The following is a 27,886-nucleotide window of genomic DNA, read 5'->3' on the forward strand; positions in this document are numbered from 1 at the left end:
GAATTTAACCATTTTGTTTTTAATTCAAATGTTTTTTTTTTGTTTTACATTTTTTTACTTCCATAAGTGAAGGCACACTGTCATCTTCCTCTACACAGCCTGCTATGTTGTTTCCCCCTCAGCTCGATCACATGGTGGAGACCCAGAAGCGCTCATCCCAAAGAATGCTGGAGCAGCTCCTGGAGGTGTCCTGCTCACACAGAGGTGCTCTACACAGGCTAGAGGAGCAAGAGAGGAGCCACAGGGCTTTTATCCATAAGAGCAATGGCCTTACCACTCTACTGGAGCAGGACAGAGAGAGGTTTGTGCACTAAACCCTAGAGGTTCAGATAAATGCTTAAGCAAAAACAACATTGATATTTTATAGCTCCCACCAAATTGGAAGCCTGTGTTGAAGCTAGACTTGTAGAAATATCCGAGCCTTTCAGAATCCCTCCTGATGTAAATAGAAGAGGATTTACAGCGAGTGTAGAGAAGGCTAAGGGATTAAAGTATTTCAGCACACTGGAACAAGCCAGATCGGAGCTCTGTGATGTACACTTGTGCAGGCTTAGATTGGCCTGTAATGCTCTTCATGGCTGAGTGAAATAGCGAAGGCGCTGCTGGCTGCCGCATTTCTACCAGCCCACTGAATGTGACCTCAAGACTGTACTTAAGAGTTACTCCACTCAGACACAGTCCATTACATCCTGGACTCGGTTAGACCTTGCGGCCAGCCTGGCTCTGTTCACTCTCCCTTGTAAACACATAAACATTCACTCACATGCAATTACATGTACAGTCTAAATTGGCACCCTACTGGCCGATTCGACAGTACCACACGGCACAGGATGAAGCCTTTTTCTAAACTAAGTAAATGGGTTGAGGCTTTGCTGGTGGGTAGAACGATTCTCTTCCCAAATAGAGAACACATTTAGATGTGGCCTTTGGGTATAGCTAGGTTGAACATCAAGATGGTCACTGGTTCTCCTATGCAATTTGAGGCCCACAGCGGGGCTGTTGTGTTGAAGTCTCGGTTGTCTCGGCTCATGTACCATCCGAGTCCACTCTGTAATCTAGCTGTGTCGAGTCTGGACCCGCACTGGGCCTGCAGCCTTGGGAGGAGACTAGTTGTCTGCGTCTGTGTGCCAAAATGAAAAAACACTTTACTGATCCACCACAGGCACACACACGCAATTAAAGACCAAAAATAGTCATGCCAGTAAGGGTGATTAACTTTACTAGAACTCTGTCCATTCAAATACAATGTGGAAAACCGAAACATGCACACATAAAGGCTTTGTGGTCCATCTTGGCCTAATGATGATTAATACATGAGTAGACAGCATGTCTGTGGTGCAGTGTGAACCCTGTGTGGCTCAAACATTTATGACTGCTTCAACACAGAGGATTTTCTTCTCCCTGCCTTCCCTTCTTTATGAATTCCTTTCAAGAACACGGGCCTGAAACCTCACACTTAAAGCTATCACACAAGCTGAAGTATGGGCTGACAGCATGAAGAAACTGTGACTCTGCATTAAGGGTGGACTGTTGGAGGTATCAATGGGTGTTGACTCAGATCAATGAAACATAACGTTACTCAAATAACGTTACTCAAATTTGAGCATTTTTCCCCCCCCTCATCTTCTCTTTGCGGCCCTTTTCCATGCACATATGCTGGCTTGGTTTAACTCACTGTATCAGCCCAGTCACTGGGCTGAAATCAACCAAAGAAACTGAAATTAACTTATTTAAATGAATTAATTAATAAACACACTCGAGTCTGTCGGCTCTGGCAGCGTTTTGCATCACATGCATCTGCGCAACATCATAGCCCATGCGTGGTCTGGGTGTATCTAGGGGATGCTGCATTTGCGGGCGGGTGCGCCTGCAGTTATAAAACGATTATTAGACTATAATAATAATTCTGATCTGTTCATATACTTAAAACGGACGGAGCAGACAAGTTAGCTTACCGTTTGTAGGTGATATGCCATGTTTGTAGTCGAGCTGTGATATACAAACTGTTGTTTGCAAACTTTGCATTCTACTTTTTTTCCATTTTCTATTTTTATAAAATGCTGCCACCCTGCTGATGTCTTTGACATGGTAGAATAGGCATGACTGTAAATGAAACGCTTAAAAAAATAAATATGTAACAAACCACCGGACCAAGGCCTTCTAGTACGTTCATTAATCTGTTTGTCTGTAGTGGGTTGGGCTAATCCAAAATACTGAAAACAAAGGGGGTGTTCTGAAGACGCACTGTTACTTGTGAAACAGGGGTGCTCTGAAAACACCCTCATTAGCACTTGGTACTTTCCTCCTGATGAAGTCAAATGTCATATGCAGGACACACAGCATTGGGATGGAGAGGACCCACTGCGTCTTTACGCACTGCTATAGCAGCATGTAGTTAACACACCAAAAATCGACCAATCAGAATTTTGGTCGAGCCAGAACGTACCAACCAATAAATCGACCTGTTGACTAGGAGATTACAGCCCTAGCCCAGTGTGGCAGGAATATTATAAATCTCCATTACAACAGGGCTGCCTGCTTAAAGATTTGTCTGATGCACTTGTCGTAAGTCAACAACATTCAGAAGCAGCCGGCTGATTCATGGTCATTCGAGTAGTCAAAGGAGCGGCCATAAAATGGTGGATCAACACATTTAATTTTCTCTAAATTCTTCATAGAAAAGAATCCCTTCTTTTTAGCTGCAACAGTTTCTTTTTCCAATAATACAGCATCACAGGTTAAAGAAGTTTTTTTTATCAGTTGCTGATGAGCTGTTTGCTGAGGTGCAGTAAAAGCATGTGGTCTACAGCTCTTAATCTAACATCTAACTGCTCTTAATCCCTACACTGTAAATTCCCCACAACAAAAGCCGCCTGTTAATTTGTCATTTAAAAGCTTTTATTAGAAAAGCAGCAAAATTGTGGGGTTTCATCAGCAGTTACTTAAGAGGTGGGTCTGGCATACTTAGGCACCCCGCTCAGGACATGATCCATCTCAGGCACTGCTAAGAACAAACTGGTAATGGAAACGCAAATCAGCGCCGTATGGTTTGAGTCAGCACAGCTAATAGTGTCTATGGAAAAGCACCATTGGTGACTGGGCTTGCCACAGTGTTTGGTAGTCCTGGTGTAGCATGGTGGTCGGGCACACATAGATTACATTATTTGCACACCACCCCCGGGGTCTTTCTGCTTTTGAGAAAACATTCAGTACTAGTCAGACGACAGACGCTATGAGTAGAGTCAGCACACCAAATAGGGAATCACATTTCCCTTATAAAGAGAAGAGAGTAAGGACAGCTGAGTGACAAAATGATGGTGGATGATCAGGTGATAAAGCGCAAAAGCGGAAGCCCCCGTTTTAGAATTTTAAAATTAAACTAAGCTTTGTCACTTTGCTGCTTTATTTAAACTGACATGGTAGAACATTTTGAACATTTTTGACCCGCTGTTGGTCAGGCAAAAAGTCTAATCGGGGGACGTCATCCTCTCGGCACCTTTTGAAAAATCTGAGGGACATTTTTGCACCATTTTCTGACAATTAACAGACCAAACTTGTCGATTAATTGGGAGCATATTAAACCTTAATGAAAAGAATTAGTTGCAACTCTAGTTTTCAAACTAAATAAATTACTGCTCCTTATCAAGCATCCACAACCCATGCATACAGCAATGCTCTTTGCCTGTATTATACTGAGTGTCTATTAGCACCCGGTTAAAAAAAGAGTTTATACTCCCCCTTCTTTGTTTTTCTAACTGCACTTCAGCTTTTTGCGCTCGGCACAAATAGGTTTGAGCTGAGTCAATGCTTGCATTTGTCCACAGGGTAAACAACACGAGGCACATGGCGATATGCCTGTCCCTTTCATCTCCCTTTCCATCCTGTCCCTCTTACATCTCGCTCTGCAGTAGCCTAAATATTTAACTGAAAGAATTTCCACTCCTACTCCAAATCCTCTTCAAGTATCTTTCAATCTCCCTCCCTGTTTCTTTTCAAAGCGTATGCTCTGAGCCAAGAGAGCCTCTCAGACAGGCTTAAAATCAGCATCCCTCTCTCCATTTCATTTCTCTGAAAAAGTAGCTCCACAAGGTGCCATGTGCAGAGCAGATGACCTGTTTCAGCTGTGAACTATACGGTAGAATTCCAGTCACGGCATATTATTACTTTATGCCATAGTACAATCCCTGTTGCGTGTCAAAGGATGATTACATCTGCACATCACAATGCAGCAATCTGGTTGTTCCAACCTCAGCTATCAGAACATGCTCTAAGTCTGTGTATGTTTCCTATGGTCTGTCACTGGGCTGGCAGCATCTCAGCATTAACCTCACACATATGTTCAACACACCAAAGACATTCATGCTCTCATCTGTTCACTTGAGTTATGAATCACAAACTTTTAATAGGCTCTACCCTACACCCACAAACTCATGTGGTCTTCTCATCAATATATTTAACATGATACACAATTATTGCTACAGATATAGAAAAGGAATGCAGACTAAATGTTTACAGCTGTGTGGCTGTACTAGGCACGCTATCGTTTTCCTAGTATGGCAAATTGAAGTCACGTTGTTTAGCCAATCATAGTGTACAAAATGCTTGACACCATACCACACCAACCAGCCTAACCTTTTCTGTGTGGTCACTGGAGGGTTTGCCGTCAGAGCATGTGTTCAATATGATCCCAGGAAAAAAACAAACATGTTAATGGTAATGTCAACATGCTCACATAGTATATGAGATATACATAAGAATGTGAAAGTCATGGGATCACAAGGGTAATCTCTCTTCTGGGGACCTTGAATTTTAGTATAAAAATGAATACCAATCTATTAATACCTGCTGAGATATTTCAATCTGGACCAATCTGGTGTACCATAGACCAGACTGACACCCCCATCTCCAGGACCATACTGCTAGGATGGCTAAAGAGCAGTCATTGAAAAACTTAAAGAAACAAGCTCTCTGGCTTGGTTAAACATGGTGGAGAAAACATTTTGAAGACTATGCTCAAAAGAAAAGGACAAAGTCAACTGTGCTGTGGCGGAAACCCACAGCTGTTCTGTCCATCCCTCATACTCAAATCCACCATCTGCCTGCTCAGCCAATAATGTGTCAGAGGAAGATGTGCATAAATTACCACAGGAGTCTGGCAGTGCATCACTTCGGAGCAAAACCGCTGTTCTGATTGCAAGCTGTTGGGCGCATTTATTAGTTATACCAAGCATATGAGGTCAGTTTAGTCATTCCTTCAATATTATTAAACGTGCTGATAAATGAAGAAAACAAAGCCAGAGCAGACTGCCTGAGCAGCTGCTTTTCTTTTTGCAGCTTCAATTTGCATTTTCCATGACCCTTTACAGTCGTGCTTAGCACAAGTGATGGATTTGTGAAAGGCAGCAGCTAGAAAAAACCCAACTCAATATCTCTAAATTACACCCTGGATGAAAAAAGGGGCCATGACAACAGAGTGCTACTCTCATATAAAAGGGGCATATTACATATCAGCAATGTTTGAGGGTTTTCTTGGAAATGCCTTTGAGGGATCATGCTTTTAATTGAGGACAGACGATGCAATGCCAACCCCTCCTCTAAGGGAAACAGGACCTCATGAACTCTGATTTGGGAGTTGGTTTGTGGATAGGGACTGCAAAGTATAAGGAGGATTTCTCTTTCACTTTCAACAAACAGAGAAATATCTCATCTTACTTGAAAGTTGCTAGGGCCAAAGATGAATAATCCCGCAGGTTAATTTATAGCCACAGCCTCGTCTGATCTACAGTTAACTACTAGAGCCCAAAGCTGATAATCAATTTGTATATGCTTTGGGTGAAGAGAGGTTTAAAGTAGCAAGGTCCCCCTTGATCATTACTATAAAGTAAGTAGTAGACAGTTTCAATATTTATTCTAAATACCTATATATATCAGATTTTCTTGGATTCTTTCCTATAATAGTTTGAATTGTGTTTCATTACATCCTTTTTTTAGAATATTCATTAAAAAAGCAGTGTCACTGCTTATCTGTGGACTGTTCAGACCGGATTTCATTTCCAGAAAAAGCAAAATTTCTCCGGGAATTAAATCAAAATAACCCAAAGGATCTTTTTCTGCATAATAATTATGCACGCTCCAACCAGGAATTTTTGGGCTGATCACCAATCACTGCAAGCAGCATCGACCGATACCCGTCGCAAATCATCAATCAAAATAGTATTTCTTTATGTTGTCATCTGAAGTTTTTAGTTATTAGTGGCATAAATAAATAAATAATTATATTTAATTTATTCATTTATTAATGAATTTACTACTAAAAATAGTAAATACCTACTTTCTACCTTTGACTAAATTGTTGGCTTAACAAAATGATATTTAAAGCAAAAAGAAAAACATGTTTAGGAGATGTGATAAGAGATGCTCAGAGACCATTCACCAAAGCAATGAGTTGTATCACTGCAGAGCTGCTGAATCTGGAGTTGACAGAAAGTTTCAATAACCATGGAGACGCTGTTTCCAAATTTTGCGTTCTGACATCTATCTCAATGGTTTGGCATAAGCAAGTCCATAACAGATAACATGGTCCGTCTTTTCTGCTGCACACATGTTCTGCACTGTTGTGCAAGCTTTCATTGCTTTCTTTAAAAAGATATGGAGAATCTGCATGGACTTTCATAAATGGTGTGAAAATGCTCGAGAACATAAATATTTAAAAAGTGAAGCTAAAGTGCATCTTTTAGGCTGTAAATTCTTGTGTGATGACAACATGACACAGGGGAAATACTTCTCCTTTAATTGGGGTCTAGATGGATTTGCTTGACAGAAAGACATACCACCAGAGGTATATTTCCCCGGTGTGAGCTGAACCTAGACGCCAAAGTGCTAGACAGTTCTCCCTGAGGGGAACATGTGTCACATGCAAGACCTTTAAGTTTGTTTTCTCATGCAGCACTAGTAGTACTATCATCAAGAGAGCTAAAATATAATTAATTTTTCCATTAGGATTTTTGTCATTCTTGCTGTGACTGACGAGTCTTGCAGTGGAATAATTAGAATATAATCTGTCACTTCTTGCTCCACTGAGCACGTAGATTTGAATTGAGTGATACTGTAAGAAGACACAGGAATACAGCAGAAATAGATGATGGCAGAAGAAAGGTAAAAATTGCAATTCGTAGATAAGAGCAAAGAGGTAGGGTGATGAACAAAATGACAGCAAGAGACAAAGATGGAGAAGAAGCGTGGGGAGGAGAGAGAGAGCAAAAGAGGGACATATGGATGTAATTGAGGGCCGATGAACTGATGATGTCATCTCTCAGTCAGGTTATCGGGCCCAAGGCAAAGCAGCTACGACTCACAAAACATCTCTCTCTTCCTAAAACATATGAGAGCACAACACACACACACATAATTCAATACACAGGCTCAGATGACTCACAGCGCCAAAGACGTACCATATTAGGCCCAGCACTTCTGTAGCATAGTTAACATGTTTGGTCAATCTAATCTTACAAACTGAAAGTGTTAGCCTTTCTAGTTTAAATACTGATTGAGGCTTTACTTTTCTACACACATGCACACACACGCGCACACACACACACACTCACACTCACTCTGTCCTTCCCATTAGCCTCTTTGGCATGGCTACACAGTGACCTCATCTGGAATGGGCTGAACTCCAGCAACAACACACACAAGCACACACACACACACACACACACACACACACACACACACACACACACACACACACACACACACACACACACACACAGCAGTAGAGCCTGTACAGTCCCATATAAGGACTTGCTGATGATGTAATGGGCGCCACTGACTGCGAGTGAGACTCAGTGTGCAGAGCACTTCTCATAATGTTTAGTTTTCCGGATGGAATGTCCACATCACTGGGATCTCCGGGAAAGGGAGAGGTGAAAGAATAGAGACAACTTATTCTCGAAGGATTTTAAAAGGACACAGGCCAACAGCACAGCACAGGTAGGCACAGTCAAAAGACTTGAAAGACTTGAAAGGTGCATTTAGAAACCTGTGTCATTTAAAAGCTTGCTTTTTAACAGTAAGATAAGGTTAAGGGCAAAGTAAGTATTGGCCAGTTCTGCAAAGGTTCGACAGATTAAATGTTTTACAATGCCAAGTTCATTTTTACAAAAGTGTGCACTTCAAAAAGCTATCTCTAAAGACAGTAACTTAAGTCTTACTTGGAAACTTTTGAACTGAAACCTATGGCATCTAATTTTTTAAGAAATAACTTTTTGCAAGTTTTTACCATATAAAATACAATCTTGAGGTTAGGTTGTATGTATTGCAGCAGTATACATTTCCAATTAAAAATTTCCAGACCATGCAGAAAATTTTATATTTCTTAATTCAACCCATCCACCCACACACATACACGCTGTCGCTGTAGGGGATCGGTATCTTTAAAGCAAAGCTACAGATGCTCTAAATGTTACATTTCTAGATGCTGTTCTCTTAAAGAAAAACGTAAGCAATTTGCGGTCTAATTTTTTACAGTGACCATTAGCTTCTCTGAAGATGAAGGTTAAGAACAAAACTGTGAACATGGACGCATGTGCAGGCGGTTTATTCTGAATTGCAAAGATCAACTAGTGAAGATTTACTTTGAAGCATGCCTCACTTGTAATAACATATGACAAATGTACAGTGTCTATTAAATGCATTTGTAGATTTCTGGTACGCATTTGGGGAAATTTGAGGATTGACAGCACTTGGTAAATGTAGCCCGTCTGTAATTACTTATGGAACCGGGGGGAATTCCTGCCTTTCCTAGCTGGAAATGGGGTAGCTTTTCGATGTGCACAGAAGGAGGGTGATTGGGTGCAGCGTTGAGGGTACTCAAGGGTAGAGGAACTTCTTAATTAACAAACACTCCCTGCCAAGGGACCATCTGCCGTGATACTCAAAACATCATACTGAACGCATGCTGCCTGGAGAGAAGCGTAAAAACAACATGGAATACATGGACATATACTCATGTTTTAGGGTTTACATGCAGGCACACACTCACAAATTCAGACAGATGTACAAAACAGTGTATTCCCAGCTTCTGGAGAAATTTGAGTAGGGAGGAAATTGTGATTCAAATTCTTCTGAAAATGAAAATAAATGTTTATACTTGAAATGCACAACTGTTGCTGGTGTTGAAAAGTTGTGGCCAAGAGATTACGTATGAAAAAGTGGCTTTGGGGGAACAGTTAAAGTTACACAATAAAATCAGTCCACAACATCCTGTTTGACAGCAACGTCATGTGTTTTCCTCAACAGACTCAAGCTTCTGATCGTGAAGGAGAGAAAATACCAGGAGTTAAAGGAGAAAAAACGTGAAAGAGAGATATCAACTCTAAAGGACGAGCTGAAAAAGCTGAAGGCTTTTGCACTGCTGGTTGTAAAACAGCAACAATTTCTGAGCAGGCTGCTGGAGGAAGAGAGGCTTAATGTCAAAGAACTGACTGCCTTCGCTGACCACATCAAGCAGGAGGTCTGTGCTGCCTACCCCCGGGCAGAAAAGGAGGAGCTCAAACCCCTCCAACTGGAGGTGAAGCACCATAACCAAGTTTCCATCTTCAGCCAAAACGAGAACACCATGACAACCCCGAGCCTGCTGTCAGAGGTTGAGGTATTGAGGAGAAGAGTTGTGGAAATGGAGGGAAAGGATGAGGAGCTGCTACGCATGTGGGACCAGTGCAGAGACCTGGACCATAGACTAGCACAAGAGACCAGCCACTGCCGGAGCTTGAGAGTTGAGGTGGATAAACTCAATGGCAGGATAAGTGAACTGGACAGAATGGAGGAGGCTTTAGGTAAGAGCAAACAGGACTGCAATATTCTGAAGGGTAGCTTGGAGAGAGAGAGAGAGGTTAGCAAGATGCTGTCTGGTGAGCTTGACACTCTGAAAGTTAGGGTGAGAGAGCTGGAGGCCACTGAGGGCCAACTGGAAAAGAGCGCAACTGTGATTAGACAGGACCTGGCCAAGCTCAGGTCACTGACTGTAGCTCTGGTGGAGGAAAGAAAGAACATGGCTGAAAGGCTCCGACAGGCTGAAGAAAAACTCAACAGGAAGGAGGGCAAAAGAAATGAGCAAAGCAATTTGGCAACAATGACAGAAAGACTGAGAGACGAGAGGCAGCAGGCACTGAGGTCTAAGGCAGATTTAGAGGAAAGGATTAAGGGCATAGCAAAGGAAAAAGATGAGCTCCACGATAGACTACAGAATGAGGAGGAGAGGAACGATGAGCTGCAGGGCAAAATTATCATAATGAAGAAAAGGTTACAGGTCTTGGAAAACAGGAAAGAGAAAGAGGAGAAGTACACATACAGCTCTATTCCAAACAAGCCAATCCATCACTGCCAGGCAGAGGACAACAAAGTCAAAGAATTGACCGAAGAGCTAGATAGGCTGCGAAAGAGACTACAGGACAAGGAGATGTTGGAGGGAGAACTGATGAAGGTAGAAGTGGACTATGAGTCCCTGGAAAAGAGGTTCAAGGATGAACAGAAGAGGTCCCAGGCTCTCACAGAGGAGCTTGAGTTAGCAAAGAGGGAGCTTTCCAGGTATGACCAGGCAGAAAAGCAGGAGGTCAACCAGGAACACCAACTCCTTTGCCGTCTTCAGAAGGAGCAGGTCAAGTCCAGACTGTTGGGCAGAGAGGTAGATACCTTGAAGGAGAAACTCCAGAAGCTGATGGGAACTGAGGAGTCCATCTGCAGGGTTCAAACGGATCACTCTGTGCTGCAGAGAAAACTAACTCAGCAGGAGGCAAGAAACAGAGAGCTGGCCAAAGAGACGGAGGAACTGAGAAGTGAGCTAGACAGTTACAGACAAATCAAGAATCTTACATCTGGTGCAAGCACACAACACTATTTAGACCTTCATCAGACCACCAAGGAGGTTCAAACTGAGGAGGAGGGTAGCCTGCCTCCTGACTACAGCGAGCACAGCGAGAACCTAAATGAAGAATATGAGGACCCAAACCACAATGCAGAAGTCATAAACAGAAGAAGCTCTCTTGTCAACAACCTAAACAGCTTGAACAGTGCAAATAATAACATGAACCAATTCAGCAGCAATTCAGCCAATGGCATAGATTCGCACCAATCGGTTAATGGAGAGGTGATGATGCTAACACACAGCCCAGGGCAGCCCTTACACATTAAAGTAACACCACACCTTATACTCAACACAGCTACTCTTGAGATTAGCAGCCCCACTGGAGACACAGCTACATCCTACACCAGCACAGCTGTCATTCCAACAAGCGGAGCCTCGCCTAAACAGAGAATAACCATCTTCCAGAACTCAGCTTTGACTGCGGTTAATACTAAAACTCCCCCTTCAAGCCCTGATCGCACTGTCTCCCCACTTAACGGAACGCCCATATCTCGGGCCTTAAGTCCAAATTCATCACGCTCTGTGACCCCTGACCACAACAATTCCCCCATTCAGATCGTAACAGTCAGGACCTGTTCTCCAGAGCCAACAGAGGTCGCCAATCAGACTGTTTTCTGCAAGACTCCAGAGCGCCAGAACAGCTGGCATCATCAGAAGTCCAACAGCACTGACACAAGTCCCAGCATCATCACCACAGATGATAACAAAATCCACATACATCTGGGGAGCCCGTATATCCAGTCTCTGAATGGTATGACCCACAGCATGCCACAGCCTGTTGGGCCATACTATCTCCGACATGAGCAAAGAACTCAAGTGCTCTCTAATGGCTGTCATGTCAAAGGTGTTGGTAAGATTACAAGTAGCATTACTATATCCCCTGCTACCTCTTCAGCTTCACATTCCTCAAACATTACAGTAAGTGGCCTTTGATTAGGTGAAATTATATATAGGTGTAAAATATAAATATATATATATATATATATATATATATATATATATATATATATATATATATATATATATATATATATATATATATATATATATATATATATATATATATATATATATATATATATATATATATACACGTACAAACACACATACATTCTTCTGAACATACAGTATTATCATGTTCTCAGTGAAATTCCTAGGCTAGATAACTAAAACACTTCCTGGCCCCAGTTTGTTGTATTTTGTAAAAAATACTTTGTGGTATTTGTCTAGAAGAGCCTTTGTAACAGGCAGGTAAACTTGAGCTAAATAGTCTGTCCCTAAACTTACTGACTTAAACAACAATATAATGAATGTATGGCATGTTTTTTCTAGTGCCTGTATGAGATCTAAGTGAGACATCATGGCAACCAAATGTGTGATGTGCTTGATATCATTTTCTGTTTAATTAATGTTTTTGCTCTTCATTAAAAGTGTTGTGTTGTTCTTGTTGTGTCACCTTGAAAACTTTTGAGAGGGGTTGGTATCAACATAGCCAACAGGCTTCTCGCCAATCTAAATGTTAAACAGTTGGAATCAGAGAAGAGGCCAAAAGACCAAGGTCAACTCCAGATGGGAGTGATGTCAAAAATATTGATGAATATCAATTATTAATATTTGGCTTCAAAACTTATTTTCTGCAGTATCTATACACCTGCACGAGCTGTCCTTCCTCACTCTCTCTTCTCTCTGACAGCGAGTTGGAACTCATAGGCCCACCTCTTCCCATTCTTCTGACTAAGGTCAGAAGTAAATTAACTTTGATGCTGTTGTGCTTAACACACAGTAAACAAGCCTATTTATATCTTTCACTTATAATACAATTTTCCCCATGGTACTGATTATCTATATGTTTCAAGGTTGTGCATCAAAGTTAGAAATTCCATTATTGTGACAATACTAGCATACAGCACAGCATAAAGGACCAGCAAGAATTATTGGTGAACTCTTATCTGTTAGCTGGTCACATTTTTGACCCCAAAATGAAGTGCAAGGAGAAATGTAAGAGTTAAATGGATAGAAAAGGTTCATGCATTTGCTTGGTTTGATTCAAAAGTTGAGTCACCCACCATCTTTAACACTGCAAAATTCCTCACAATCAGTGTGTGTGTAACTGCAAGGGTGAAAACCTTCAAATATGCACTGGAAAACTCAGCTCATGTATTCTGACACAATAAAACTTGGAACACCCAGTGGTGGTGGTGCTGTTCAGGTGTTAGGTGAATGCATAATAAAACCTTTTGCTATTTTGAGTACAAATTATGCATTTAACTGTGTCATTATTAATGCAACACATTTGAATCTGAAGACTGATATACAATTCCCTTTAAACTTTCGCATAAATCCAATAACATATTTCCTCAGTTTCTCCTAAATTACTCTAAAAAGAATTGACAGCTATTAAAGAGCAGTAATTGGCAAGCCATTGCTGGTCAATCCGTCTTTGCTTTTTTCAGCACATGTCCTGTGAGCTAAACCTAATATTCCTAATGAATAGATAACTGATACACAAAGGGGCTATAGTTTCTGGCAGCATTATAGCTGTGTTGACTTGATTACTTTCTGAACATTTTCTTTTTCATTCCTGCACCAAAGTCAAAACAGGTCAGTGGTCTGAGTGTCACTTACATGGTAATCCAATCAATTTGTTTAAAAAAATCTTCCATTGCTCAAACTGTTCTGTCTGCACAGTTATTAACTATTATTGAAAAAAGAAATCTGTTACAAATAATTTTTGAAACAAGAATATGAGTTTGCCTCACTAAGTGTAAGCATACCAATATGAGAAGTACAAAAACCTTATTACAGAGAAAAACTTTGTCTCAATGTATCCAACTTCCAAAACAAGACAAACAGCAAAGGGATGACTTTTGCAATATGTGGGAGCCCTCTGATAGTTAGACAACATGAACTAATTTATATACAATTTTAACCAATAAGCCAAAAGATGTATTTTATAACATCTGTTTTTATTTGATTGCAATAATACATTAAATACTCTCATCTCTGAATAAAGTACTCTGATCAACATTTGGTGTTTTTAAATGAACCCTATAAATATACTAACTTGACCATCATCTGTAGTTGGAGCAGCCAGTTCCTTTAAATAAATTGGACAATAGTATAAACCATAAAACCTTAAACACAACATTCAAGCCATGGTTTTAAGTCAACAGACCAAGCACTAGACATGGTCAACACCACAAATTATATTGTATAGCTATATAATGTGGCAGAATTAAACTGCCTAAGACACCAACTGGCTGTTTAATAGCTTTAGCAAAGTCTATAATATAGGCTCTACATTAAGGCCAAAGTTGTGATGGGTTGGGTAATTTAAGAACTAGATGACAGTACCAGGGGATACCATATAATCTCCTGTGGTTGGAGAAGCTGGTAGCGAACCGACTTAGCAGGTATATGATGACGAATGTGGAGAAACATAACCACACTGACATCACCCACTGCCAAGGTGGAAACAAGATGAGGCATTTGATGACAGTTTGGAGCAAACCGTAGCGTGACAGAGGACTCATGAGAATATTTGTCATTAGTGTTAGAGTGTTTAGCCACAGGACACGTCACCATAAAAGTCATACTGCTTCTCATGAATCTCCTGTTCATTCTTTAGACTTCAAAGTCTTTCCCATGCTCTATCTATCAGACTTCAACTCTCCTTTTCTGCCGTGTCAATTTTGAGTCAGCCGCACGCCTTCTCTGTCAAGCATTTCTCGAATGCAAATGTGAGTAAGGATGGGATGTCAGTCGGGGTAAAGGGTCCAAACAAGGGGGGGGAAAAAGAGGTGCATATATTTTCTTTCAGATTTCCCATGCAAGGTGAATCGTGCAAATTGCTGGAGCTCAGTATAGATGCTGTTATATGAGATATTAAAAATGGCAAAACTTAACAAATAAAGGTGTCAAAACAATCATACAGAGGAACTGCATCTCATCACAGCTCGAGCACACCATGGTGCAGCCAAGGTGTCCGTACATGTCTGTCTATGTTCCCCTTTCAAAAGTAAAACAAGATAAAAACAAATGCTTCACAGAAAAAAGTAAATAAATCTACTGTTGTGAACATCAGGTGAACTACTCCTTACAGATAGTAAGACTCTGAAAAAGGACAGGCCTATGACTACAACATGTTTATCACCGCAGCCTGATGTTGCAAAATAACTCCTTAATTCAAGTATTCAAAGTGTATTAACAAAACGCGATTGTAATGCAGATGTCTAAGCAGTATCAGGAGTATACTGCAACAAAACACATGAGCAAACGCTAATAAATGATCAGATCAATGACACAGAAATCTGTCAAAAGTTTTGGGACACACAGTCAAACAACCTGTTCTTGTCTGAAGCATGTCAAAAATCAAATGTAACAAACATGATATCAAAACATTTAAAAAAAAGTGTGTTACAGAGTAGTTATTTTCAATGGAAAGAAAATAATGCCAGACACTACTCAAAAATCTGTTGATTAAATTTTTTTGCTCACTTGCAAACAGTTTATCGATCATTTATTTTAGGTATAGGTAGTGTGGGTACTTTTGTCATCCACACACAGTACGAACAGTATCATATCTTATTATCATAAATACTCGTGTAAAATGTACACATTTACAGAGGCTGTAATATCATTATACATATAACTTAGTGTAGTCTGGCCCATGCCAATTATGCTAGATATGCTGTCACAACCAGACCGCATGTAATTTTTTATCACTTCTCCCTGACGTGCACAACTATTATCTTTGCGTGTGCCGTTTGTGCATGTGCTTTCGTGAGAGACAGAGAAAAGAAATAGGACAGAGAGGTGATGTCTATGTCTGAATAAGCTCAATATAAAAGTTTCATTGTAATACCTCCTGAAAACACACTATATCTTATTCTGCTCGGCAACTCAGCAACACTTTGCTGTCCAAAGCGATCAGGTTAATAATCCTTACAGGACATGACTGCCCTCTATTGGTATGCAGAGTGCATGAAGCTATGCAAGGTATAGCCGCAGGGAACTTCCTCTGTTGGTGTTAGTAGATTAGAACGGGCACAGCAGAATGAATGCAGAAAGTTGTGAAAAGAAGAGAGCTAAATGTGAGGTTCAAGGGAAGGTACAGGACATGGCAGACAGCGTTAGGGAAACAAAGACGTTACTGTAATTACTCTCTGCGAGGACCCCTCACGCTGTCATGACGTTACTAACACACGCACACACGTGTGTTTACACGCCTCCTGCTCCTAACAACTCTTGCTACCAGCGGTAACTGTCCCTGTCCAAACAGGTCAGGAGTTAGCTCCACAAAAAACAGCTGGCACTTTGTGTGTTACACTTGTTGTTATGGCAACTGACGTTAATGGCTCACATGGGTTTCAATGTATCTAAAGCAACTCAGTGGACATACAGTAGCTGTGCAGCTAACGTTAGCTTACAGTTAGCTATAACAAACCGGCATTTCGAGCGTCAGCTGACAGCAAACGTCACCAGTTAGCTTGTCAGGACGCACGGAAAGCTCCCGAACCACAAGTCTCACAAACGCTAAAAAATTAAAGACACTGGAGTTGAGCAAGGTACCTGATTTACCCTCGTGTGCCCACCACTCGTCTCCCAAGTCGTCCCCCATTTTCTTCAACGAGTCGTCTGTCCAATCCAAATCTACCGCTGGGAGAGCACGCTGAGGGTGCGTTCAGGGCAGCATGTTTAGAATGACACACACAGAATAAACCAAGAGACTTGCTTTCAACGCCTCACAATTTAAACACTAACTGTGGTCTGTTGGGGTTACCGAAAGTGAACTTCAAAAGAACATACCCATAGTTTTGTGATTAGTGGGCCAAAACCCTTATTTCTGAAGTCACGGTAGGGACTTTGAGTTTACTGTGTTTGGCATGAAGAGCGCAAATGTCACATTATTTCAAGTTGTTAAAGGGCAAATCCACCATTTCATATATACATACATACACATACATACATATTAACTAATCTTATATATCTTATCTTATATATATCTTATGTATATATATATATATATATATATATATATATATATATATATATATATATATATATATATATATATTTATAAACTTTGATAACCAATTGACTGGGAAAAAAGTTCCCAGAGTTAAAAAGAAGTCAATTGGCTGCAGGGCTTTTTCCTATCATGCCCCCTTCTTCTGGAATAACCTTCCTGCTGATAGCTTACTCCTCCTCCTCCTCCTCCTCCTCCTCCTCCCCCCTCCTCCACCTCCTCCTCCTCCTCTATTTTCACTCAGGCTCCTTTCTGCCAAACCACGGGCACACGGGAACATCTCTCTCTCCTGACTCCTGCTGCCTCACATATTGACGTATCTATATCGTCATACCATGGGCTCCGTTGTATAAATTGCTCTCTCCTCTATCTCCTATATGAGGATTTCTGTCAAATTTGATGCCTCTTAATTTCAATGTTTTCTTTTTTTGCTAATTATCTTGTGTGGCCTGCACTCTTCCAGGTCACCACAGTGGAGTGGAGGTCGTGTGACTCTAGCAACACTTTGCGATGCCTCAGCCTGCTCAGTCATCCTTCTGGATCCACACACTTTACATAATTTGTAATCATGTGTATCAGAGAATTCTGTTGATGCAATTTGTAAACTGTCATTTTGTTGTTCTGTTCTGTACATGTGACATCTATTCCATGTCTGTCTGTCCTGGGAGAGGGATCCCTCCTTTATGGCTCTCCCTGAAGTTTCTTCCATCTTTTTATTTTCCTCACTCGAATCGACGTTCTACGGACAGAGGATGTCGTTCACTGTACAGATTGTAATTTGGGGGTTATATAAATAGAATTGATTTTGATTTGATTCGAACAAAACACTCTTCAAATACAACCAGAATATGACTGACTGACTCACATGCAGTGCTACTAATGCTGCAAGTCTCTCTTTCTTGTTTATATCATGAAATGGTCTAGCTGGTCAAGATGGGCTTGTTATGTCAAAGCTGTAACATGGTTGCTTTGAAGAAAAAAAAAAGCGTTCTGTTTTTTTAATTTGAAAAAAGTTAGCTGTACTCCCTGGCAACAGTCTCTCTAAACACGCCTTGCCAAAGGCAAGAAAAACACTTTGTGATGTCTGGAAAAACAGGGTGATAAAGATAATTTGTCTATCATCTGTCTGACGTACAGCCACATGATCGCAAAAAGTCAAAGATTTACTGCTGCTCAACAACAGCTCACTCAAAGCACATAGTGCCAACAAAATAACCAACAGCAGGCGCTTCCTAAGCTCGGTGCTCCCTTGCAGGCACAGAGAGTAATAATCTATAAATGCAGTTCCTGCCTGCTCGATGTGTGCTTTTATTTTTGTGAACATCAGTTGAAATTCTATACATTTTGCAAGCAAGGAGCTTTCTATCTTCTTTGTTGTTTTACAGTCTGGGTCAGTTGGAAGCCCCGCTGCGTTTCCCAACTGCATTTGATGTTGAAGGTAATGAGGACATGTTTTAGGGGAGAGCATTTTAATGCAGTACCATAAAATAGGAAGAATCCCATGACTTCCCTTTTGCCAATATAGGTACCTTAGAAAGGCTTTTTTTTCATGCTTATAACCTATTATAACCTTATAAGTGGTTGTAGAAGTAATGACTTTATTATTGCATAGACGTGTCACAAGAATAAAAATGCATCTTTTTGCTTCAGTCACTTTTGTTCTCTCTGACAGCTAATTAAACCGTATGCCAGGTAAATGATCTCTCTGAGTCATATTTAGATTTTACACCTCAAACGTTGACCTTCTTTCATATGACATGTGTAATTACAGAATAAACCCCCTTATTATTCATCATAAGGTGACATTTTCACAGAGGGAGCCGTAACCTACTGTTCTACTAAGCGTTTTGACCCCGTGTGCATTACAAAACACACACATCGTTGCATCTTCTGTCAATTTGGTTCGGGCTGGTTGATGTTATTTTAAAACACAGAAGGAAAGGAAGGAGAGGAGAAAGGAGGAGAAGGAGGACGTGTTTGGAATAGTGCCCTCTTTTCTGCAGCTGTAGCAGAGGGGAGGGACAGGTCCTCTGGGAGTAATTGCATGCCTTTTTGTCTTTCTATCGGAATAACACATTTCTGGCTGGTAGAGGCTATGAGATGTCTGATTAAAGCTACGCCGCAAAAAATAATAGAAGAAAGAAAAAGAACAGACTGATTACTGGGGAAATTATAAAGGGATCAGGATGGTTATGCTGTGTAACCCTCAAAATGGGGAAAGAAAAACAAATCAAGAAAGAGAAAGGAAGGACGCAGTCAACACATTGCGCCGAGGACTGCCAACATTCAGGCAGGACAATGGGCCCTAAATGGCAGCTTTGTATGTAATTAAGCATCATTCCTGTAAAACACAGGCCTCTTCCTCATTTGTCATTCTCTCTGTTCGTCGTTTGGCTGCATGTTCACTAGGAATAATGCGCTGTGCAAAAAACACAATCCTTTCTCTCTAGACCCCAGGGAAACTTTGAAACTTCAAAATCTGCTTTTTCAGCCAACCTGTGAGTACAAGAGAGAATGGGCTCTTTGAAAGGGCTAAACTGCACACGGGGGCTCACTATCGTAAAATCATCAGTAAATGATCGCAGCCCTGCACTATCCGAACATGAATGTGTTGTGAGGATAAGATGGCAACGACCCCCATGGGATCGTTTGAGGAAGGGGCTGTTTAAGATATTGCGATTGCGTGCATTTGCTGATGGGATATGAAAACGTGGAAAATATGTAACTTATTTAGCATGTCTTAAATTGAAGCTGCCGTTTTGGGGTATGCACATATTTGCTTCCGTGCAGTGAGATTGATGGGAGGATCGATACCACTCTTATATTTTGTCGGTTAAACAAGAAAAACTGTAGCCAGCAGCTGGTTACCCTGATGACAAGAAATCACTGCACAAGGCCAAGAGAGTGTCCCTCACATAACACACTAGGAGAACCCAGCCAGTCGGTTTTACATAAAACATGTAAATAAGTGAGTTTTTGGAAGTGCCAGTCCACGGGTTCTGTTTGGACGGAGCCAGAATAGTTGTTTCTCCTGTTTCCAGCCCTTAATGCTTAGCAACGCTAAGTTGAAATAACCAGCTGCTTTCTTTGGCTTCAAATGTAACAGCGGCTCTGAAAGTGCTATCGATCGTCTCATCTACCTCTGGCAAGAAACACAATGACACAAGTGTTTTTCCAAAAATGTCATACTTGCCTCAACTGCTCAACTGAGCAGACTGCTTCTGTACACATTATGTGAAAATTATTTCAACAATGATGACGGTTTTACATTTATCTTCGGATAGTACGGCTGCGAAATAGGGGGAAAAAACAACACGGTGCACAAAGATCTAAATCAAAACAAAGAAGTCTGGAAAGTTGTGAGGATGCCGAACAGAGAAGATGGTCGTCATCGTAATTAAAGGCGGGCAGCTGTCTCTTCGGGCCTCTGTGATTGCACGCTGTGGAGCATTGGTGTTAATGTGTTTATTTGGTTGTAAGCAGCTGTTCCTCCACTTTCTCATTTTAATGATCACAGGAAGATGTGTTATTTTTGGTTTTCCATTCTCCTCCTTTTTATCAAGTATTTTCCTCTCTCTGCTGAACACGGAGAACATGGGGGGGGGGGGGGGGGGGGGGGCGGGGCGGAAAGCAGGCGAGAACGGACGCAGACTAATTACGGCTTCGGAGAAAGTTCAGCGCTAGTTACTACACAGCCACAGATGCATCTATTTACTACCTATTCTTATGCGATGCATTTCCACCGCGATAAAAGTGCACTTCGTCATCTCACACCTTTCCAAACCAGCTCACAGATTACAGTTGTTGTGGGACTGAGGGGGCAAACCGAGAATCTCTTTTTGTAGTCTATAAGCGTGAAATGATCGGATGATTTAATACCCTTATTGTGTTATAACCTTGTCTAATGAGTGGATGACAATCCAAGGAGAATAAGTATTTAAGTTCACCAAAACAGCCCTCTCAGTTTTAATGAGGGTCGGAAACAGAAATGATGATTCAAAGGAATATAAAACGAAATACTGTAGCTGTCATGTTGATACGCCATAGCTAGAACGGGGGGTCAGCGAGGTAGTCGGTGGCTTGACAGCAAGTGTGTGGCCAAGTGCAAGTAAACAGGAAGTGACCTTGAGCTTTCCAAAACTTCCCCACACATAACTTCCCGCACAGGGCTAAGTTACAACTGTATTCATGAGCATCTGGCCGAGCCTGACCTGTTCCGAGATGTGTTGCATTCTAAACACCAGGCAAATATTCATTTGTTGCTGTTGCTTTCTGTCATGTTTCATTTAATTTATTTATTTTTTTTGATTCCCAAGGCTTTTATGTGTATGTTTTGAGGCAATACTCAAGGACATTAAAAACACAACGGAACAGAAAATACATTATATACAGACGGGTGTCAATTTAAAGGAAATGCCAAAGCAAATCTCTCTATTCTCTAATAGATGTTCAATTAATTCGTTACCATTCTCATCAAACCGTCCAGTGACGGGGGGGTACAGGTAAGACAGAAAGTATCGCAGGGCAGACATCGTTATGGCGAAGGTCCCAGTTACTGTCAACCCCACCAACTGTCTAACCACATGGGTCAGGCTGCACCTGATGGAAGTTTTAAGGTCACACGCTGCAACGTGTGCCAGAGAGGAAACGACAGCCGAGAGGTTACATCATGACATGTTGTCCGATTGGATCTTCAAATTATGTGTCGGCGTTTCAAAACACCACAGAGTCAGTTTTGTTAGCTTAGAGAACTTTTATTCCATTTCCGAACACGTGAAGCCACCATCGATGCGATGTTGACGTGACCAGGTGCAGGCAGGGACTGCATATGTTAAGTAGTTAGAAGGTAAACCCGGTACAGAATCTCTCTGTTGAGATTAAAAGGAAACTCCACCATTTATTATTGTACACATACATGTCTGTCTTTGGGAGGACTACCGCATATGTGGAAAATGTTGTATATAACATTTTTTGTGTTAGATTTCATGTTTGTACATCATCTGGTAAAATCGTCACTTAACAGACTGAACACTGTCAGTGATAGATGATAATAGACGTTATCTCTGGTCCTGCTGCACTGGTTTTAAACCTTCAGAAAGATCTTAATTGCATCTGACAAAGGTAAAAAGTGGAGTAGTCTTTGACTCTCCCTGACGTATAAATTTAATAGGCCCAAATTTCCCCAGAAGAACCGCACCCATCTGTGAAGTTCGACGAGCCTCCGACCAAAAACACCATCATTAATGTCGAAATGTCACAGCGCCTTGGGGAAGAAGACTGGAAAAATACATACATGAAGAAGTTGTCTTCTAATATGTGTTAAATGTTGTGAAAGGGTATATTTGAATCCAAATAGTCTTTTTCTAAACCGAATCCAGACAGTAACAGAAAACTGAAGACAAACAGAAAATGAGTGAACTCAATAATGAGAGAACAACAATAACAAGCCCAAATCCAAGTCTCCTGCGTTTTCATATACGTTGAAACGATGGTCCTGGAGCAAAATGAATCATGATGCTCCAAGACACATGAAGAGATAATGATGTTATCTTGCTGAATTATGGTCTCAATGTTTATCCACTGTCTTCTCTGCACAGGAAAAAACATTTAATTGTACCTAGATTTTTACATTGAATATTTCTTTTCAGAATCAGTCTTCAAAGGCCCAAAGGTTTGAATAGTGTGTTTAATGTAGTTTTCTGCCAAGGCCATGGCATTGATGCCCTCAGTGATAACAATGACCCTGAGAGCAAAAATACTGTAAGTCCTACACAGATTCCTCTGCCACAGTAATGCATACAAGCATTATGTGAGTTGATATGAGGGATAACAAAGTACAACATTTGTTTAGTAGGCAATTAAAAGATCAGGATAAACAAGAACAATGTCATAACAGTTTTTATATATCAAAATTGACCTTTGTTCTCAAGTGACTAACATTGTTATTTGAAATTTGTCGTCTTATTTCAACCTTTTTTTTCTCCAGCAGATGGAACAGAATATAAGTTTCCATGTGTGAGACCTGTGAGTTTGTGGCCACAGCTTGTTGACGCCGCAGACAGCAGAGAGTCTACACTGTGTGCACAGTGACATGACATCTTGTCCCCTCTCTAATTATGGTAAGTGACGAGAGTGATTGTTGTTAGTTGCAGAAGTGACAGCGCTAAAGGGCCGAGGGCCACCCACGCAGCTGTGAGCTCTGCGACACATACATATTTTTGCCTCAACATGCACATCATAGAAGGGACACGGAGTCACAAAACAAGGTGAGAGGGGATTTCTGGGTAATGCACCTGTCAAATAGGACCTTGCTGCCGGTGTGGTGTTAAGTGACCCTGCAGGGGAAGGCCAGGACGGATGGAAAGCGAACAAACACCTGTGCTGTTGGCTACATGACATGAGAGTTGTCTGCTTATGAATTGGCTTCTTTTTCTGCAGTAGCATATAATTAATTATTTGGATTTTTCTTGTGAAACAAAATATGTACTTTTATCCTTTTATCCTGAAATGTCAAGACAGACTGACCTGCAGCTTCTCTGATGATGACTTGAGTTTCTGCTGCAGCACAATGGGATCTTAAATGACAGAGGAAAATTCCACAATATAACTTTATTGTAAAAATCAAAATGATCATAATTTTTTATAATTGTATAATTATTGTATCAAAACATTACAATTGTGTAATTATCACTGCAACTATTATCTTATTTATATCTTTATTTGTTAATATTTAAGCTGCAAATTCATGTCCCCTTTGCCTGAAGGTTATTTTAGTTCCTACCTGCTGTTGTTTTTATGAGGGATGGTCGTGAGCGGAACAGGCTCAAGGTCAATTGCTCGGCAGTAGAACCCCTGAGAAAGAGAAATTGGGTGTACGCTGCCTTGCAGTATTAGTGTTAGTTAAGTAGGATTAACAGAACAAAGACTAAACTTGAAACTGTCAGTATAAATAACCCTTTCTGTAAAAAAAAAAAAAAAATCAAATATCCCTTCTAAGGCCATTGCTTTGTTCAGTCTTTGAGTTATTTTAGTTTTTACTCAATAACATCTTTAAAAAGAGTCTGAATATTGTGTAGAAGTGTCAAAATGTACTGCATTGAGGAAGCCTGACAAACACACACACACACACACACACACACACACACACACACACACACACACACACGCACACACACACACACACACACAAATACGCTATGACTTCCACATTCAAATCAAATACAGTCAATTGTGTTGAAAAATGCTGCCATGTCATACAATTGCTGAACACTAACAGTGTTATTGATGCTCTATAAAAGCAACAGATCTGCAGATCTGCAAGCTCTGTGTCAGGCAATCAGTAGCCATCAATAGCAATTGCTCAAGAAGTCATTGTGAATATTATTGAATTAGACTCACGAGTGACGAGACCCAATGCCTCAGACGTCTGCCTTCATCGATTGCTTGTTAACAACAGAGATCTGACATTTACGCACATCAGGTTCACTCCATTGTTACGAACCTCAGTATTCGTCTTCTCTGTTGTGAAACTATTTGCCCATGAATGACCATCTGCACGATCGACAGGACTAAATGCATTTGTTAATGTTAGGCTGATGTTATTTTAACAAATAAATAAATGGAGAACTGGGAGATCACAAAGCATAAGCTGTAAACACACGTTCAGTCATTAAATCTGAACCCTGTCTGTCCATGCAGAGGACACGTGTTAAAATGTGATAAATTTGACATTTGAAGCTTGCTTGTGTTTGCAGAACAGCAGTAAAGCAGAACCTGCTGGGAGGAAGTTTGGAGAAGCACTGGGTTTCAGTCTGGTAGATTGATTGTAGCACTTGTTCAGCTTGAGGTGAAGCTAAAGCTTGAAACTAACCTTGGCAAGACCTGGCCAGATACATTTCCATGGTAATGTCGGTCAGGCTGTTTAAACCAACTTTGTGAAACAGAATTTCCCCCAGATAATCCTGAATTACAGAAACAAACAGAATGGTAAATTGACTTTAGCAAACACCCCAAAGGTGTTTTCTCAGCTGCTGTTCCCAAGGTCAAAGGTGAACTTGTAGTTTTTGCCAAAATGGGTGAGAAATGCTCAGAAAGATGGTAATTCAGATATCTTTGGAAAATTCCATGAGACCTAGCGAATTGCATCTGCTTGAATGAAAAAAAAAAGAACAAGGTATTAAAAAGACTTCTATTACATAATGTAAAGTTCATATCCAGTTCATTTATTGAAATAAAACTGATGGCCACCCAAGCAATACATTTCTCCAAGTTCATTGGGAAATGGTAACGTTTCCGCATTTTGTGTAAAACTGACCTCATGGTGGGTTGCTGGACTGCAAGACCTTGACGCCAATGAAAAACCTTGCAAAATTCACACTGCTGTCACAGTACAGAATGATATGAAACACTGAGTGTTTCCTCTTGATACATTTTTCCAGTAAGTGGAAAAATACCTAGGAGATCTGTATCTATCACATCCGTAGCATGGTGTGCAGTGGTAAAGGTTCTTTCGTCCAAGATGAGATATTTCCCCAGAAGCCGTTTGTCACTTCAAAGTGTGGACTGAGAGCAGTATAATGACATTATCAGCGGCGCAAGATTATGACAGGTAAACACAGTCCAATATTTCTTTTCTGTACCTGACAGAAAAAAACACCCAACTAATCCTTGAGAATCTGACATATCTGAATATAAAACAAACTAGAGCGTGTGCATACAGTACAAACAAGAAATGTGTTTTTTTTAATATTGGAAATAACAAATAATAATGATTTAACAAAACATATGGCAACACTGTACCATAAGCATGCATAATAAATGGTACATTTATAGTATAAACCTTTGGTTATTATTTTTTTCAGTGTTAAACAATAAAATGTTATAAGCCACTTTTTAAGTCACTGTAAAGGTTTATAAATATCAGTTACAACTTTATAATCATGGCCAGATAATGTTTATAGATAACTCAATTAACCCATTTAATTAAAAGTATATTTACAATTTGTTACTTATTGAGGTTACAAAACACATTTTAAACCTTCATCTTCTGACTAATAAAAACAACTCCTTTGTTAATGTGAACCCCTTTCTCATGATCAAAACATTTCTCTCTTTTTCTTCAATTTACAATAAGTTGGTAGTGACCAAGGTCTTATTGAATGTTATTAAATTTTTTAATTTCATATTGGTTATTTTATCTAAACTATTACTTGTAGTTACAGCGTGTCCCTGTTGTATTGCTGTTGGCCGCCCTGTTACAAAGACTGTGTTAGCAACATGGCTGCTGCTAGCAGCCTGGCTACTGTCCACAGCAAAAACAAACCTGACCTACTGAAACACTGATCTCACGGCTATGAATGGGTGGAGTAAAACACCCAATTGTATTATTAAGTCGGTAGGTTTTGTTACTTACCGATCTAGTAGAAAGAATACAGGTTCTGTTCCGCTGGGTGAACACATATCAACGGGAGAACAGACCAAAAACATACCAGAAAACTCTACACCGAGTCAGTTACACTTGTTTTAGTTTCAATTTTTTAGCTCACTCTAAGCCCTCTCCATGTCGTCCATCAATTGATTTCTTATTTCTTTTGCCAAGGAAGTTAGTTTTCAACTTGTGTCCATTTGATTGTTTGTTGGTTGGTAGACTTTTCAGCAGGATTGCACAAAAACTACCAGACAGATTTCCACGGATTCGGATGGACTTTTGTTGCTAATCCAGATAAAGGGACGGATACAAATTATTTATTTTTCAAGTTTTCTTAACCATTGTGGGATACGCTGGTCTTTCCTCATTTTCATTGATTTCTCAGGGATATGGACCTTGGTGAAAAAGATCAAGTGTGTTTAAGTGGCCAGTGGCCATGAGTGAATACAATTTGATGCAGATCCTCAATCGGGTGAGCGTAAATCAAACCAAATCAAATCCCTATATTTTATATAGCCCAATCCTGGGAAAGGAAAGGCCACACAAGATAATTAGCAATAAAATAAAAAAAAAACATCAAAATGAAAAGGCATAACATTTTACAGAAGCACAGATAAAGGAGATACTAAAACAGAATAGAGCAATGATCCAGGGTCTGACGATCCAGATCGGTCAATATATGACCTTAAATCATGGTTGAACAGTTATGGAGGGTTTAAAAATTATGGTGATACAGAGCTGTCAAACTTGAATTGGATTGGGCTTTATTGAACTAAAGGAGACTGTTGGGCCTTAGTGGATGTGTGTCATCCTAGTTCCATTTGCTCCAGTGTTACCTGGGGATAGCGACCAGGGAAAATAATGGCTCTTTCTGTTTAGGTTGCAGAACTGCAGGCTCACGTCCTTTGTGTTGCAATTTTTACTTTTGTTTTCTGGGACAAATCCATCCTGGTGGCAAACAAAAGAGCATAGTGAAAGCCAAGCTCCTGGGGAACCAATCTGTGCGTGGATGGTGTCATTTTCCTACAGCCATTGCTGTGTGCAAGCAGCATTTACTTTAGAATGATAAGTTAAAGCAAATAATTTGACTATTGGGTTGTTTAAATTAGCTTCATATCATATGGGGGGCCAACCAAGGCAATCAGACAATAAGAGGTTTAGGGTAATATTTCAACCTTTGAATCTTTCTATGTAGAACCCTATGGGCCACAAAATACGTATCAGGCCATAGATTCCTGCTAATACTACAGACTATGTAAATGCATTTACATAATTAATTTCTCAAATGAAACATCACCTCCATCAGTGCATAATTACCGGTAATCATAATCATGAAAAAAACACACATGCTTATGCTCTTCAGGCTGCACTTCACCCCACCCCAGCACTGCACTATACGCTTTATGTAAATAAGTCATCACTCATGAATGCATGAGCTTAGTGAGATATCACACATGGGGATCATAGGACGGGAAATGAAAGACTGAGTAGAATGCAAGAGGGGAGC

The 27,886-nt window shown here is 40.5% G+C and overlaps 2 protein-coding genes across 3 annotated transcripts in view; one reads left to right on the forward strand and one right to left on the reverse strand.

Annotated features, from left to right (window-relative positions):
* Window positions 1-16,646, reverse strand: part of cmss1 (cms1 ribosomal small subunit homolog) — a 35,187-nt gene extending 18,541 nt beyond the window's left edge. The window contains exon 1 of one of the 2 annotated variants that reach the window (XM_030427678.1): window positions 16,496-16,646. In XM_030427678.1, the coding sequence (XP_030283538.1) occupies window positions 16,496-16,544 (49 nt within the window). In that variant the 5' untranslated portion in view covers window positions 16,545-16,646. The remainder of the gene's footprint in view (window positions 1-16,495) is intronic. The other variant, XM_030427680.1, reaches the window with a different exon arrangement.
* On the forward strand, window positions 7,813-13,180 carry LOC115587726 (filamin A-interacting protein 1-like). Its single transcript, XM_030427675.1, has 2 exons — window positions 7,813-7,992; window positions 9,301-13,180. The coding sequence occupies exon 2, from the start codon at window positions 9,620-9,622 to the stop codon at window positions 11,855-11,857; it is 2,238 nt and encodes a 745-aa protein (XP_030283535.1). The 5' UTR covers window positions 7,813-7,992; window positions 9,301-9,619; the 3' UTR covers window positions 11,858-13,180.
* Window positions 16,647-27,886: the final 11,240 nt, after the last annotated feature.

This window comes from Sparus aurata, chromosome 9 (assembly GCF_900880675.1).
Source record: "Sparus aurata chromosome 9, fSpaAur1.1, whole genome shotgun sequence".
Taxonomy (NCBI): domain Eukaryota; kingdom Metazoa; phylum Chordata; class Actinopteri; order Spariformes; family Sparidae; genus Sparus; species Sparus aurata.